Source organism: Chelmon rostratus, chromosome 20, assembly GCF_017976325.1.
Source record: "Chelmon rostratus isolate fCheRos1 chromosome 20, fCheRos1.pri, whole genome shotgun sequence".
NCBI lineage: Eukaryota > Metazoa > Chordata > Actinopteri > Chaetodontiformes > Chaetodontidae > Chelmon > Chelmon rostratus.
In genome coordinates, this window is record NC_055677.1 from 10976126 (window position 1) to 10992799 (window position 16674).

The window sequence follows — 16674 nt, forward strand, 5'->3', positions numbered from 1 at the left end:
TAATCGAACTGAAAACAGCAATTACAAATTTGAACAACCTGTCTATATTCTCTGGCTCACTGAACCCAAAGCAGAGCCACAACACTTCCAGATGTCAAAGCAGAGAGCAAAACAACGGTTCTTATTTTTCAATACGTCTTAGCAGCTAGAGTGTGTCAGCATACATTAGACGCGTCTTCTTATGGAAATGTACATGAATACGCACTCACTGAGAGGCAGGACATGCTACTAAAACAGCGATGGGACAAACTTTGTGGAATCGATTCATGCTGGCTCGTGAGGACAGGGTCTATTTTAGTGCGCTGGTGGCAGAAGGTGTTTCTGATGGAAAATGGCTCATACAGCCGTGTCCTGGCTGATGCGTCACGGCTGACATGTGTTACCACCGCTTCTGATATGGAGTACTGGAAAGTGTTGCTGTGCTTTAGCTTGGTAGGTCATGAGCTAAAAGTGGGTCACAAGACATTTGCACACGGTCCGTGGCCTAAAGAATATGCGTATGTTAGTGAATGCTGTGTTATTTCAGATAACAGATTGGGAGAGGTAAAGTTTGGGTTTTGAGCAGAGGAAAACTATCTTTACTGCAGATCTCTGCTGATCTTCCAGGGAAAAAAAGTACATGTGAGCACAGTTAGACACTATTTCATAGCAGACAGCGATACAAGTTCCAAAAAAGAGAGCAAACAATTACAAGCAGTGGAAGTTCTCTCAGCCAAGCTAAATTAACAACAGCCCATGGTGCATTTTCAATCCAAGTGCATTTGTAGATTTGTCGGGCATAATGTTAAAAAAGAAAATAAATGATAGACTTGAGTGACTCGAGGAGAAAAGGCACAGTAACTAAAGAGACGTGGATTACAGATGGAAATATGAACAGTGACACATTTACAAAACAGTGGTGATGGATGGAGATCCCTTTGTCGACAGCGGACTGGCTTTTCAATTAACAGCTGTAATTAACAGCATAAATCTGCCAAGTGCAGGGACACCGTCAGCCAATGTGAATTTGTTTCAGTGAAGCAGTCAGTCTCATCTCCCTTTGTAGCCACAAGTCACAATTATACGATCTGTTTTCATGCAGTTTCTTCGCAGAGAGTCTAACAAGGCGAGCCAAAAACTGCATTTCGCATCTACTTTATACAAAGAATCCTTTTATTAAACCCATTATGCCTTGTTTTTAAAACCAGGCTTCCAGAAGCTGTTCAGCTTTAATTAAATGAGTCTGCTGCTATTGTCACATTTAAATGTAAGCAAACTAAATTCATTGACACGGCATTCTGAATGAAACAATTAGTATTGAATATGAGCAACAGTAACAAGGCCACGCAACGCACCTCGGCTGGAGGGGACAGGCGAGGCAGTGCAAACAAACTAAGCTCATTATTTAAATGCCACCTCAGTCGGATGTTGAAGGCTGAGTGAGAGTGAGCCAGACAAACACTCTGTGTGTGTGTGTGTGTGTGTGTGATCACACCATGCTGAGCTGCAGTCAGGAGGATACATCTACACACAAGCACAGAGAGTGGATCTCCCTGTGCAGCAGCACAACACTATGCAGGCAGTGACAACAATAGGCCTCCGCCTCAAAGTCTGCCTTGTCTCTCTATCTCTACCCCTGACTGCTTCTTTATATTCCTCTGTCTGGGTCTGACTCAATACCAGCCACTCATTGTTCTAAAAGAACTACATTAGGCCTTTGGAGGAACAAAATAACAAAAAAAAAAGCTGTCAGGAATAAGACAGGCGTAGCTGACCTGCGATAAACCATTTACCACGCCCGGGTGTGAATGTAAACTAAAAATGTAAATTGGTGCAGGAAAGCGAGATGATTTGTAGGCAAGTCAACAGAAGCCACAGCAAGCATATGGTGGAAAAAGTACACAGCATACCTGCTCCTGTGCAGTGCAGGAGCAAAGGAAGAGAGCGGATGAGTGCACGAATGGGTGACGATAAAGCTTAATGCGCACACACAGATAACACAGAGAAGAGTTCAAGAGTTCTGATCAGGCAAGTCACGGCAGTCCTGCACGCTTTACCTGGCGGTCACGCTTTCTGGAGGCCAGAGACCAAGATAGCTTGTGATTTGTAAGCTATGTGTCCAAAAGGAAAGGAGGGAGGCAGGTGAGGAGGGGGAAAAGTGTCATTCAAAAAGAAAAAGATGACATTAGAGCAAGCTTTGTTTTTGAAAGGCAACACCTAAAATGTCCCTCTGGACACAAAGCAAACAGTACGACTTAAATTAAAAGCTTTCTCACTGAATATGATGTCTTTCATTATATTACAATCCAATCTGAGTCCATGCCAAAACAGTTTTACATATTGCTAATTGGTTGCAGCACTTTTAAACTGGCAACCTTGCAGATTTTTGACTCTAAAAATTGTTTGATCCTGACAACAGCTGCTTTGTTTTGGGTGTCAAATTGCAGCAGAGAATGGCTCAAGGGAGGAGTTGCCCTCTCTCTCACTTCTGTGCGTCTGTCTAAATTTACAGCATTCTGCGTTACGAGTGGATGTTTCCAGACGGTCGGACATACTGCCTGATTCTCCATGCGTGCGAAGATGACGTTGAGCATCTGTGTGAGCGTGGCCTTGGCTGTGGTCTGGTTGATGAGGTTCTTGCTGGCCAGGTAGATGTTGTAACATGTGCGGACGGCCTGCAGCACGGTGCCCTCGTGGATTTCTATGTGCTGGGAGGTCACCGCTGTCAACAGAGCCTGGAAGAAAGAGAGTGAGACAGGAGGTGTCTGATACTGATACTAGTGTCATTTTTTCTGACTTTTTTTACATTTACATACATTTATTACGAAACGTTTTTCAGATGGGCCATTGGAAAAAATTTGGCACATGTAACCTCAACACTTGCCAAATGCCAAAGGGCTTTTTCACATATACTCTACGCTATAAATGCTTGGAAATTTTCCATAGCAGTGTCAAAAAGAGGCCTGAATCCCCCTGCTAGTTCACCTTCTCAGGACCTGGTGAACACAGTAATTCTTCAAGTGTGAATCACTAACAGATCATACATACGAGGGAAATATGTGAAGTAGTAGAACAGACCTGAGCATATTCTTAAAGGTATTAAATTGTTTTTTTTTTTCCCCATACAGCGCATCACCACAGAAAACCACAAAAAAGATCAGTCATTCATACCAATTTTTTCAGGATAAAAATGCACCAAAACGGATTTCACTACAAAATAAATGAGGAAAATAGGAAAATAACACTTTCACTTTGTATTATAATAGTTGCAGGAGGGTTACAATTCATATCTCACTGATGATGAAATTGATGGACAGTTTTAATAAAAGGCTTTTTACAACCGTGGAGGGTTTAAAGCTTCCACCTAACAATGCCTGCGGTCAGCAATCAAGCTATGACAATAAACAGCCGTTCAACGGCAAATAAAATCTAAAATCTATCATACAGGTAGCCTGTGAGAACTGTGAGTGCTCTTCTACCTGCGTGGCAACATTTTACAATTCACCGCCATTCTCCAGCAGTGACGACAAAAACAAATTGAGTAAAAATAAATAAATTAATAAATAAATAAATAATCAATCTAGGAGATTCAAGCTGATTTTTCTATTTACGCCCCCTCTCAGGCCAGATCGCTGTAGAGCACAATTTAGTCAGTGACCCACAGCACAAATACTACTATTATAATAACATTATTTACTTGGGCAAAATTGCTATAATCTCCACTCTTGAATCAACTAGTTAGGGCTTGGCTTCCCCTAATTATCACATTTCTAACATAATTATACACCCACTTAATTAGTCTTTTCAAACGACATTGATTCATGAGCAAAAACAAAGTTTGTCTGCAGCAACCAAAAAGCTGCTGCTTATAGTGAGAATTAATGGAATTGTAAGTCAATAAACCTGACTAAATTTCAACAGGATACAAAAATACAGATCTACTTCTGAGAAGGAAAGCGTTCTAAAGTCGGTTTGTGTCTGTGTTGTGAACTGCGATGTCTCAGAAGACGAGGACGGCGGCGCACCTTAATAATCTGTAGCTGCACGCCCTCATCAGTCTGCGGCCCCTGGAAACAAGCGCAGATGGTCTCGATGATCCTGTCGATGAGCTTCTTGCCCGGGGCCGTGCTGTCCGGGGCGCTGCCTGTCAGGTGGCCGTACGCTATCAGCTTCTACAAGGCAAACACACACACATACGAAGACAACTTGAGATGTCCGAGAACACGACCTGCTAGCCTTTATAGTCAGGACACTTTCTGCATAATGATGTTAGTGAATATACTTAATCTTGCATCTTGCTTTCAGTAGGCATAATAACTTAAAGGATGCTGCAAATGAAGAACCCGACATACAGTGGCCCGTCATATAGAAACATTCATGTTAACATCTGGGGTCTGCAGTCCAACGTGTCCCGCCACTGACCTGTAAACAGTCGAGCGAGGTGATGACGATGCGGGGACATTTGGACTGACATGCCAGCTCAAATGGCAAGAAGTACTTGTCGGCTTCAATGAAGTTGGTCTTTGATTTGATTGGCGGTAAAGTGCTGGAACCCGATTTGCCGTCTCCACTGGGCGGACTAAGGAAGGAACAACATGGGGGATGAGAAAAAAAAAAAAGAGGCGACAGAGACTTTGAAATAAACACAGTGATCACACGATCCGGTCTGTCAACCGGAGTCACCAGAGGAGAAGCAGGGTTCAGAAATCAGCCTGACACACTCGCACTCCGCCTGACATCCAGGCTTGACTAACCGTGCATGAAAAAGTGAGTGCAGAGACTGGCATGTTTCACTGTACAGAACAACCTCTTCTCGTCCACAGTAACAGAACATTAAACGTGCTGCACCTTAAAAACTGCATCCTGCACCTCAGGGAAAATGCAAAGTAACAAAATCTTTATTCCACTGAATTTAATGTAGTGCCTGACTGCCTCAAATTTTTCACTTGATCTCTCTTCGGGAGGGGCACTAATCCCTGAGGGCTGTTATTCAGGCTCAGACCTTGCCACGTGTTCATGCTGACAAAGCATCTACTGGCCTCCATCGAAATCTTAAATCAAATGATACAGCTATTATTTGTTTCTGAATTTTTAAAGACCAGAGACGTCGACATAAAGTATGGACCATTGCTTTCAGCAGCCATGTGTGCACAGCTTCCTCAGGCACAACCACCACACCCAGACTGTACTCGCTGGAATAAGAGAAGAACAGAGAGAGAGAGAGAGAGAGAGGGAGGGAGACAGATAGAGAGGGAGGGGTTGCATTTATTTATGTCTTGGCAATGCAAAAGGATGACTTCAGCTCTTTTTAGAGAGACGACCTCACTGAGTATAGCGGGGCGCTATCACAGAGAGGAACAGAAGAAGAGTGGAAGGATGGAGAGCCTCGTAAAGGGAGGCAACGGGGATAAAATGTTATAAAGAGAGCTATTTGAAAACAAAAGAGGAAACAGGCACTGAGTAGCATGAATTAAAGAGGAATTATTGTGAGATCAAGGGATCGTAGTGAGAAACAGAAGAAGGGAGGAAGAGTGAGGAGCTTAGTAAAGGAAGGGAACAAAGAAAATAGTTCAGCAGCTATCGGAAAACAAAAGAGGAAACGGTAGCACAAATTAAAGAGGAATTAGAGCGGGAATGAGCTACAGTAGCAATATAAAAACATTCAGGCAAAATGTGAATCTGCTCAGCAGCCGTCTCATCATTATCAAAACCTTTCGGTCGACAAGATCAAAGTGGAGCTGTGATTCAGCAAAGAGCATCCGCTGCGTTGGCTCATCTGGATGGTTTGACCCAGCCTCCGTCTCTCCCAGCTATTGTGCTGCGTGTCTCCAGGGAGCTCTTCTCCTCTGGCTTATTCCTGGACTCCGTGCTTAATGTCAGCTGGCCCGCGCTCCCCCTTATAATCAGCCCAATGTCAGATTTACCCTGCTTATAAAACATAATATGGCCATTAACTGGGCTTCAGACAGACAGCAGGGTCTACATGAATGACTCCCTGGTGCTATCGCGGGCTGATTCATTTAAAGCTAGCAGCACATATGTTGACATGGAAGGGTAGACAGATCTGTATGGCAGCAAATCAATATAATATCAATATCACGATGTGTGATTAAACGTCGTCTGGTATCAGTACATCCTTGACCTTGAAAATAGAAGCTACACTTTGGTTTTTGCATGATTTAAATAAACAAGATATAAGTTGTTTATTATTGAGGTTTAGAGGTGCTAGTAGGTGGATTTTGTTATCTTTTAATGGGCCAGGCTAGCTTTTAACCATTTTTCCAGTCTTTGTGCTAAGCTAAGCTAACCATCTGCTCACTGTAGCTTCATATTTATGTCAGATACAAGTGTGTCAATCTTCTCAGCTAACTGGCAAGAAAGCAAATTTACGTGCACAAGTGATCTGCAAATGAAGACTGTGTGATGTATTTGAAAGCTCCAAAACCAGTAAGTGGACCTTGAGTGCAGATTGTTTTGTTGATCCTAAATGTTTTCTTTTCCAGGTGTTTGAGGTTTCGTAATGCATTCCAGTTAAGTGACTACAGTTTCTCGAAATTTGAGTGTTTTAGCTCAATCTTTATACAACAATATCAAACTGACTTATTTTTAATATCACAGTATTTAAATTGCTAATCTGCCCGCTGCGAAGAACCATCTGGTCCTTTTATCTACAGTATAAGCGGTTTCTCAATCTAATTTAAGAAGCATATTTCTATGGTGATATAAACTTGCATACACTATTGATGACCGATGCTCTTGTTAAATCTGGCCTCGTATGCGGCCATCCTGCAGAGTGACGGCACAAAGGGAAACAATTTAAATAGGACTGCAGGCTCACAAAAAAGTAGATTTGTATTCCCGAGCAGAACTGCGAGACTATTGCATCTATATAACATGAAAAATGGTTGAGAGTTGCAAAGTACCTGAGATGAATCCAAAAGCAGCAGAGTTTTTATAAGTTGGGTGTGGCTGCACATTGCTACTACATCTATCTTTGATCTAGAAGTCCTAACCTAAGGGGATAAATCTGAATGAAGTCGGCTACTGGTAATGCTAATTTTGGAGAGAATGAAAAAGCTGGAGAGAAATAATGTGCAGCGAGTACGGAGGATGGAAGGAGGGCGTGTGAGAGGGATAAAATTGTAAGGGGGGGGGTGTAAACAGCAGGAGGAAGAAAGGACGGAGAGGAGAGGTGGCACTCATGCTATGTTTCATTCCAAAGCCCATGTTACTTGGCAGCCCATACACGAACACCCACACCCACACACACACACACACAAACACACAGACCTTAAAAAACAAGTTCACCATTAGGCAGGGGTTCGTGAAGAAAGCCATTAATGAGAAGGCAAGGGGCTGTTGGGAACAGGCCAGGCAGAGAGACGCAAACAAAAACACACTAGAGGCTGCGCACACACACACACACACACACATGCATGCACACACTGTTCTAATCCCCTTTGCTTGCCTGAACACAGGAGAAAGCAACACAGAGTCTTGCAGTTGAGCCATGAATTTGACAGTGCCTGAGCACACAGGACAGAAGACAAAAGCCACTGAATGACCCTCGGCGTCTTTTTGCGTTAAGTAATTAATCAATTGCTTACCTTAATTTTTCTGATTCCTCTTTGATTTCCTCTGAAATAAAAAAACAGAAGGGACGATATGTTAAGTTAGTCGAGTATGAGCCTTGGGAAATGCAAATTCTGCCATACTGTACTCAGCTAATGGCACCATGGGGAGCAGGGCGCGCATCAGGCCTGGCAGCACAGACGATGCGATTTATTCATGAAGGGCCGGTTTTTAGAGAATCTTCTCCACAACTCCTAAATGCACAACTGGAGTGTTTGGACCTCAGATCAGATCATGTTTTGCCGAGCCTTTTAGGAAGCAGAAGATGTCTGTGTGTATGTGTGTGTGTTTGTGTTTATGTGTGTGTGTGTGTGTGTGCATGCGGGCGTAGCCACCAACTGTGCTCAGCTGATCACAACATCACTGAACACATCTGACATGTTTTGTTCTCGAGATGCGAGCAAGAGTTAAAAGCACTCAAGCAGACGAAGGTGTGCAGGGTGTTTTTTTTTTTTTTGCCTGAATGTCATTGTGTCGTCATGGTGACGAGCTTGTTGACGTCCCACCACCGAGCAGAGAGGAGCCTGGTTTACGTATAATCATTATTCACTGCGCGCCGAGCCCGTGAGCCAGGCCAACATTTGTGTTTATTTCACAGATCTCCAGGCATGAAAGCAGTTGTATGAACTTGCTGAGCACTGGCACAGAAGAGCAGGAAAAAAAAAAAAAAAGACAGACACACAGAGGGAGGGATGAGGGAGAGACAGAGAGACAAAAATAGAGCTAGAGCGAGCGAAAGGGAGGCCAATTGGTCCTCGACAGTAAAGGGGGCCTTCAGTGAGGAAGCTTTTTAAAACACAGTGGCAATCGGCAAAGTCCTCACAGAATTGCACCAGCCTGCGATGGTTGGGAAAAACCCCAGTAATGCAATGACAGCCCAATTATTTCACTGCTGGAAGGCTAACAGTCCTTTCAAAGAAATCCACTTGGCGAGAATATTTAGCGCTTAACACTCCGTGGAATTAAATTAAAGCTGGTTTCAACCGTGTTTTACTGTACTGCCCATGAGGGACGTGGGGGGAAAAAGTCATGAGCAGAAGAAGCAAAGTCAAGTGTCGCTTTGATTTGGGGCTGTCTGACGCTAATTCATACATCCCGTTGCATACATGCAGGCACAGTTGGCCTACAGGACTTGCGTGAGTCCCCAAGGATCCCAATCTGACGTGTGACCCGCGTGCATATCATCTTGTCATCTTTTCATGTCGTTATTCAGAGACAGACTGAACAAGGTTTGTGGATCCTTGACCCAAGTCTCGTCTATCTTTCAGTTCTGTGCCATCGTGTGTGTGTGTGTGTGTGTGTGTGTGTGTGCATCAGCCTGATTGTGACATGATGGCTGTGCTGCACTGTGCAACAACTCAAAAAGAGCTGACAGATCAGGTGTAACAGAGGATTAAGAGACTAAATTCAAGCCTTCAGCACACACAGACTAGAACATTGTTATACACTAATGATTATTTTCATTATTGATTGGTCTGTTGATTATTTTTCACCAAGTCAATTCATTGTTTAGTCTTTAAAATGTCCCAGAGCCAAAGATGACATCTTTAAACTGCTTGTTTCGTCCCTCTAATGATGCAAATATATTGAAATATGTGAGAAAATACAGCACATTTTTCTTGATAAATGATCGATTAACAATAGTTATTAAATGATTAGCTGTTTGGCTGCAAAACATCAGAAAATTGTGTCAATCACAACTTACCAGAGCTGAAATTGCCAATTAAATGTTTTGTTTTCTCGAGGCAAAATTCCAAAACCCAAAGGTATTAAATTTACTATCATAGAGCCCTAAGAAGCAGCAAATATTTACATTTTAGAAGCTGAAACCAAGGGATCTTTAGTATATCTTACTTTTAACTGACAAATAGTTCAATCAACTACTTGTTCCACCCAGAGTGTGAAAAACTGTTTGGATACATGATGATATTTCTCGTGCCTGAGACACACTACTTGTATAGGCACTGCGTTTGACATGCCATGGATTAATGGAGGCTTGACCTGAAATGCACCTCAGTTGCCACAGCAGGATGGAGGGGCAGCGTTCAACCTGAAACGAATCTAACTTTGGCCTCGAGCCGACAGACCGGTGCAGCCGGTGTGTGCGGAGCAGGAGATTGAACAGGAACAAACAAAAACAGAGAGATGAGAGACGCAGGAGCGGAAGCGCTGAGAGACACCAGGCACCGCTAATGAACTTGTTATAATGATGAAAACTTTCTCATATTAGCGTTGCTCTTTCGGTTTTTTATTGCAGGGAACTTTTTTGGGAAACCTCTCATTATATTGTGTTTGTTTTAGCACTCCATCGCAACTCTCTCACTGCGGATAAAATCTGACGCTTAAAGCCATAACTGTTTGAATAAGTTTTGGTTGCTAAGCGAGAGGAGTCGACTTAAACGGTTAGTGCCTGTCAACTGCTTTTACTGCCGCCTTTTGTCCTAAATGCTTGTGTCATACTTTACGACCAAATAAATTGTTATCACTGGGGCTACAAAAATATCTTTATCATCTATTAATCTGTAACTTGTTAGTCGTAAAAACATTTTTAAAAGACTGTCTGACCAACAGTCCAAAACTCAAACGGAGATATAAGGCTGCCAAATGTTAAATTCGAGAAGCTGGAATCAGCACATTTTGGATTTTTTTGAATGAACGACCGCAAGAATTAATGAATTATTAAAACTATTGTGGATTAATACTCCATTAATTGTCGCTATCATGAACACTGTATTATCATGCTCATGAATATTCATCAATATAATTTTCCTTCTCTGTGTATTCCCTTCAACTTTGACAGCTCCAGAGTTCTATCAGCCAAACTGAATAATCAGAACAATCCGATCTTTTATCTCTTCCGGCTACCCTTTCACTTGAGCGCAAGTGCTAGACAAAACCCGAGATCATAGAGCTGTACCCAGGAGAAAACTAGTGCAATATCACACTACACTGCACGCTACAGAGGAAGAAAAGGCTGTCTCGCTGTCTGTCTGCCTGCTAAGTGTCTGTGTGCTGCTCTTCAGTCTATCACATAAAAGTTACAGTCGGACTCTAGGGGTACTGTTTTCCAGGATGTGTGATATTACAAACTGACCCAGGCTATTCCCCTTTTAATATTGGCTTCAGGTCATATGATTTCTGAAGCACAGGGTTATCAGATTTATGCAGACACACCCACCCACACCCACACACACATCAAACACGAAGACACGCAGGCGGGCACAGAGGCAGACAGTTTGATGGGAGGGGTGGGGATTGTCATATTGACTGTGTAAGTAACCGTCAGATAATTAGCTTGGTGTGTCAGGAGTGTGTTGACGAGGAATTGTCACCCCAGGATTTGAACGGCGAAACCATGGCAACGGTGGGTGGTGTTGGCGATGAGAAAGAACAGATATATAAGAGCTGGGTACTCCCGGGACCGGGCAGGCGCGAGCCACAAATTAAAGCTGTGGAATCACGACTCATCTGGCAGCTACCGGTTTCAAAACAAATACAGTTACACAGACGGACGTATGCTGGGAGGCAGGCACTAAAATACACATGCAAACCTAAACAATTATGTATTCATTTACATTTTTTTTTTCTTTAACCAAATTAGCCATGATATAATCCTAACAGACGCTGCAATGAACAGCGCTTCCAATATCTGGTAATTGTGGGGTTTTTGCCAGGGAAATCTATTGAAGTCTGGCATATTTAAATCTCTCCGTTCATAATGAATGAAAATGAAAATAACTCCCTGCAAGCACAACTAGAATTGTATTAAAACAAGCTCAAATTAATTTTCCACATATCCTTCTATGTAAAAAATGCTTCACTCTGATTAAGCGCCCTCGTATTTAACGTCAGCCTATGTATTCTTTTGTTTGCCTGGATTAAAAAAAATGTTTTTATTTCTTTTTATTTTATCTGAGAATATGTAGGCATGAAGCTGAAGGACTTTTTCTGTGTTTGCCCCAACAAACATAGGTTACCTACTGTACATTGGACTCCACTGGTGGGATTTATTTCATTTGGAGTATAATTTGGAAGCAAAAGTAGCCTACTTTTAAATAACAGATGTTAAAAAATCTACATGCCTATCAATTGTTTTTAAGCTCAATAAACAGATAACATTCGATCCTTCAGGACACGCAGACCAGCACAGAAACCCTGAAGATGAATCCCAGTATATACCAGTATAACCCAGTGTATAAAAGAGAAAATGGCTAAACAAAATCTGATCAGGGTCTAAAAGTAAACCAAATATTAGCTAAAAAGTCATAAGCACAGGAGCCCAAGAATACTTTACTAAATATCCTCAAACTCACTTTTGAGGTGGTTGAACACAAGCTTACGTTTTGTTCTGCACAGGTCATCACAAGCCCAGAAATGGCAGCCGTTTGTCACTTATTTACCCCACCCCTCCCCCCCTCTACCTCAGCTCCGCAGCAGCCATACTGAATGCAGCTGACCTTGACGACGCAGTGTTCTGCGCCCTGGTTTGTCCCGGGGCCCTGGTCTAATCAAAGGAGAAACAACAACACGGAGCGGAGTGGCTAAAACCTCGTCCACGCCGCAACGGTGATGCAGATGAAAGCGAACGGCTCACCGCTCTTCAATCTAATAGGCCCACATGAAAAAGACGACCGGCCCAGCGAGGGGCTTTTGTGAATCAACTGGTGGAACTTTGAAAATCAGAAATTTGAGAAATAGACTCCCACAAAGCCCAAAATTGGTGTTGCCACTCATTTTTTATTCTCCTATTACATCTTAAAAACATATTTTCTGTGAAAATAAAGTCAATCACTCCACTTGTCTAAACTGGCTCAAAGAAACTCTTGAAACAAATTGATTGGCGCTGGATATGCATTGCTCTTGAAAATAAATTGCCATAATTTTTTTAATCATTACACTCAACACTGAATTACAGGCTTGATTTTGCTGTACCATAAACATCGTCGCTGTGCTGATGCTTCAGCTGATGAGAATCCACCGAGGCTGAAACACTGCTTTTACCAAACCCCGGTGGTGAAGTGGCCATGTATAAGACACCCATTTCACTGCCCAGATACATTAGAGGGAGCCATCCTGCTCTCCTGTGAGCTATAGCCCTGACCAGACCTCAGCACAAAGCCTTTGAGAGCTCCATAATGTATGAGAGCAGCCCGATAAGCCCTGAATCACCTCAACCATTCTCCTCGTCTTCTAGGTACTTTTTCCTATTACCCTGACTTTGACCCAGATCCTTACAGTAGATGACAGAAAGATATTAAATGAGCATTAATGTCAGCACATCAAATTCCCCCTCGGAGACAGTCATTTTAGACCTACATTTAACTTTTCTTTCATCATCAAGAGACAAGTGGGTCAGATACATGTAGAAATGTCCTTTTTCTATGATGTATTATTGAATTGGACTACTTCTGCGGGTACTTGGGCAGCAGGGTCTACAAAGGCCAACTAACTAATCCAGTCCTGACCAAAGTCAGTCCAGATACTGCATAACTGTCAGGCTTTTACTCTGGTTTGAGTTGGTACGGAATCCCATATACCCTGAGGTTGTCATCTATTCAAGGGGGCCCTAAAGCAGCCTCTAAGCTGGGGAGAAGGTCAGTCGAAAGCTGGCTAATCATTTCTCCACTGTGCTCTGGAGCGACTGCAGTCTCCAAGTCTGGACAAAGGCAAATGTGGGCAGAGGGAGATTTCTGAGAGAGCTAGCGAGAGTACAAAGTGGACATGCATGAATGCAGCCGGGTATAGGCACACACTCCAGTCAGGTACTAACCCACTGTCAGATGATGTTGAACCACCTACAGTTTTTACAGCCTTTGTTCTCCCAATGAGGAAATAAAACACGCCCTGAATTTTGGAAAACATTAAACCCTGCAACCTCAGCTACTGTCCTGATAACACAGCACACGCGAAAGTTGCAAAATCAATGCTGACAACCAATATAATGACACATATCCACCTTAGACCCATATTTATGATTGGATATCTCCACGTCTAGTGAAGACAACACAAACATTCCTGTATATCAGCCTTTGCGGCAGACTTATTAAAGCAAACATGATAGCCTGGGTCGTCCTGTACAACAAAGTCTGATATATGACACCTGCACGATGAGGCGGCCTGTGAAAAAAACATGAGGTGATGACGACAGCGAGAGAAAAGCCTCGGCACCTCAGCCCGAAGTCAGCTCACGCAAAACAATCAAATGCCTCCTCTGTCAGCACAATGGAAAACAGCTACAATGTTGCACAAGCATGGAAAAAATGAGTACACATGGCACATGTGTGATTGGTATTGTACTGCGCTGTAAGACGACTGAAGTGGAAGTGAGAGCTACTGAAATCCCCTGAGGAGGACAGCTGTTATTATGAGAGAGAAAGGCGCAGCAACCTCACAGCTTCAGGTGACAGTGTGTGACTGAGAAGCTGGAATAAACACAGCCTGATCCGGACTCAAAGTCGGCAACATCACACTCAGCCGCTGAACCTGACAGTGAGCAGAGACAGGTCTCTGCGGCGCTTTGTGTAATGCATGTTTCAAAGGGGCTTATCGGTGATCCCTTCAATCACACTTACGCTGAGCTACAGCAAAAGCTGATCACGGCTTGGATATGAAGCGCACAATGGCGTGGCCGGCCTCTAAGGATGCAAATGTGCAGCTGTAATAGATAAGGCTGATGAATCAGCAGGGGAAGTATTTGGGAGGGCTGAGCCAAAGGTTAGAAGCAGGATTGTTGCAGGGTAACCGGTTAAAATCCCTAAAATGTCTGGAGCAAAATATGAGCAGGGTGAAGATGAGAAATGTGCTCCCCTCATGCACAACAACTACCAAAATCCCTGGAGCTTTGCAGTTTCCACCCTATTGCTCCGAATGTGAGTTTATGTGTCTGGATGAAAGCAAACAGTGCTGCTAAAACATGTGCACACATATTCATTAAACCTTCACTGAATAAATAAACACCACGCAGAGGCTAAGACTACGCTGTGTTTGCTTGAGGTGAAGCTAAACACATGATTATGCATTTTACAAAATACAACATCCATTAACACATACGAGGAGAACGGCTGTCTGCCTGTTTTCATGATGTATCACATCACAGTGCGGCTCCTTCTCGAGGCAGCACAACAAAACAACCTGCTCCACATCTCTCAATGCTGAGAAGAGGGGCTCACAGGCTCCACACTCCAGTCTCCTTCTTCCTGGGCACCACCCTGCTTTAGTGGCGTGACAAAGCATTCCTCCGCCAGCAGCAGCAGCAGCAGCAGCAGCAGAGCACCCTGCTGGGAGTGTCCGCCACGGGAGGACAGCTCGCTAGAACCATTAAAACTGGAATCACAGGTCCTATCGCCTCCCCGGGTGCCTCTGGGTTCATGTGATGAACGCGCGTGCAACATAGCATAAAGCAAAATGCTGCAAGTAATTGATGCAAAGCAGATAGTGAAGTTTCACAGAATCTATCCTGATTTGGAAAAAAGTGGAAGTATTGTCCATGTAAAGGGCTCATACCATCAGCAACAGGAGAGCAGCGGCATGAAGAGCGGAGTCAGAAAAAGATACTCTGACACGGCTGAAACACAGCAACTGCTCTCAAATTAAAGGTCCTCTGTTGAGTTTTTAACCTCCACTAGCACTGCAGAGTTGTTTTTCTATGAGTGGGGTCTTGTGCATGTGCACAGGTGACATGATACAGTCCAGGCAATGGTTAAACACAACATAACCCATCAACAACAGGACAAGACACACAGCCAATAAAGGCAGGGAAGACGAGGACTGCTAGCAAGTAAAAGGACATAAGAATTGCATGACTTGAAGTACTTTTTTAAAAATGGCTTAGCAAATGTTTTATGAGGAAGGAGATGCACTCAGCACATTTGTAAGACCTGAAGGATTCACACAACATAACATACCTTTGATTTGTTAACAAGAAAACTCCACAAGACTTTTTAGGTATGCAAAATTGCGATTTTACTTACATTGAGCTCAAACTTTCTTCAAGACAAATGCTTTCATAATTTCTAACTTAATATCTGTTATTTTTCGTAGATAACGCAGCTGCACATCGCACACGCAGCCTGAAGTAGGGCCACATCGTATTGAAAAAAATAATCCAATTTTGCTGTACTTGATAGCTTGATATCCTGCATCACAGCTTTCCTACAGTGTTTCGTAAAAGGTCTTACCGTGTATATAATACCTGTGAGATTGAAGTGTGAAACTATCCTGAAAGAAAATTTGGACAGGATTTAAATTTTCACAGACAAAAATGTTAGAAATCAAGGCAAAGAGACGACTACTTCAACACAGGGGGGCTCTGCCTGCACTAATCACTAACGCATGCAGCCAATGTGGACACTTCATTTAAAATAGCCAGCTGCTGTTTATATGTTCATGCAGCCACGCAGTTCACTTGCAAGGTGTGTCAGGAGTGTGCAAAACGAGGTGGTACAACTGGAATGCAATGGATTACAATAAACAGAAATATTGCAGATACATACTGGATCTGCTTAAATATGCCATGATCATTTTGTTCTTTGAACGCTCTTTTGAAGGACTTTTTTAGTTCCTACTTCAGAGCAGGTATTCCCCCAGCTCAAATAAATGGAAGTTGATTGGCTGAACACGTGAGCCAACGTAGCCGTTTTTAAAAACCTGTGTAAAATGTTATCTGTGTAAACAACAGGCTCGTACCAGCAGCCTTAAAACATGAGACAAATGCCAAATTCTCATTCGTGTATGTGGTGCAGAGGCAGCATTGTTAAACCAGCCACCGAGCGACTTACGTCACTTCAGCCCTCCTATTGGTGGTGTGAACCTTAAATGTATGCAGTTCACGAGGGAGCTCTCCAGTGGGCAATTCCTCTCTGGGAGTCCAAGAACTGTTTGGTCTGAAAACATCTAAACGAGCTGTCCAACAAAGTACCCCGAGCCACTTATCATACTCTCCTAAACTCATCTGAATGGTATCATCATTTAGAGTAGACTGCAATAGTGTGTAGTGTGTGCAGCAGGTAGAGCCATGCAACAACTAATGCAATGCAAGGCCTGGGAGGCTGAACGCACCTGGGC

The 16674-nt window shown here is 43.2% G+C and overlaps 1 protein-coding gene across 2 annotated transcripts in view; it reads right to left on the minus strand.

Moving 5' to 3' along the window:
• Positions 1-16674, minus strand: part of arfgef1 (ADP-ribosylation factor guanine nucleotide-exchange factor 1 (brefeldin A-inhibited)) — a 51652-nt gene that overhangs the window by 25891 nt on the left and 9087 nt on the right. Inside the window, exons 2-6 of one of the 2 annotated variants that reach the window (XM_041961364.1) lie at positions 7587-7617; positions 4402-4558; positions 4005-4151; positions 2535-2714; positions 2037-2090 (exon numbers count right to left, since the gene is read on the minus strand). In XM_041961364.1, the coding sequence (XP_041817298.1) occupies positions 2037-2090; positions 2535-2714; positions 4005-4151; positions 4402-4558; positions 7587-7617 (569 nt within the window). The remainder of the gene's footprint in view (positions 1-2036; positions 2091-2534; positions 2715-4004; positions 4152-4401; positions 4559-7586; positions 7618-16674) is intronic. The other variant, XM_041961365.1, reaches the window with a different exon arrangement.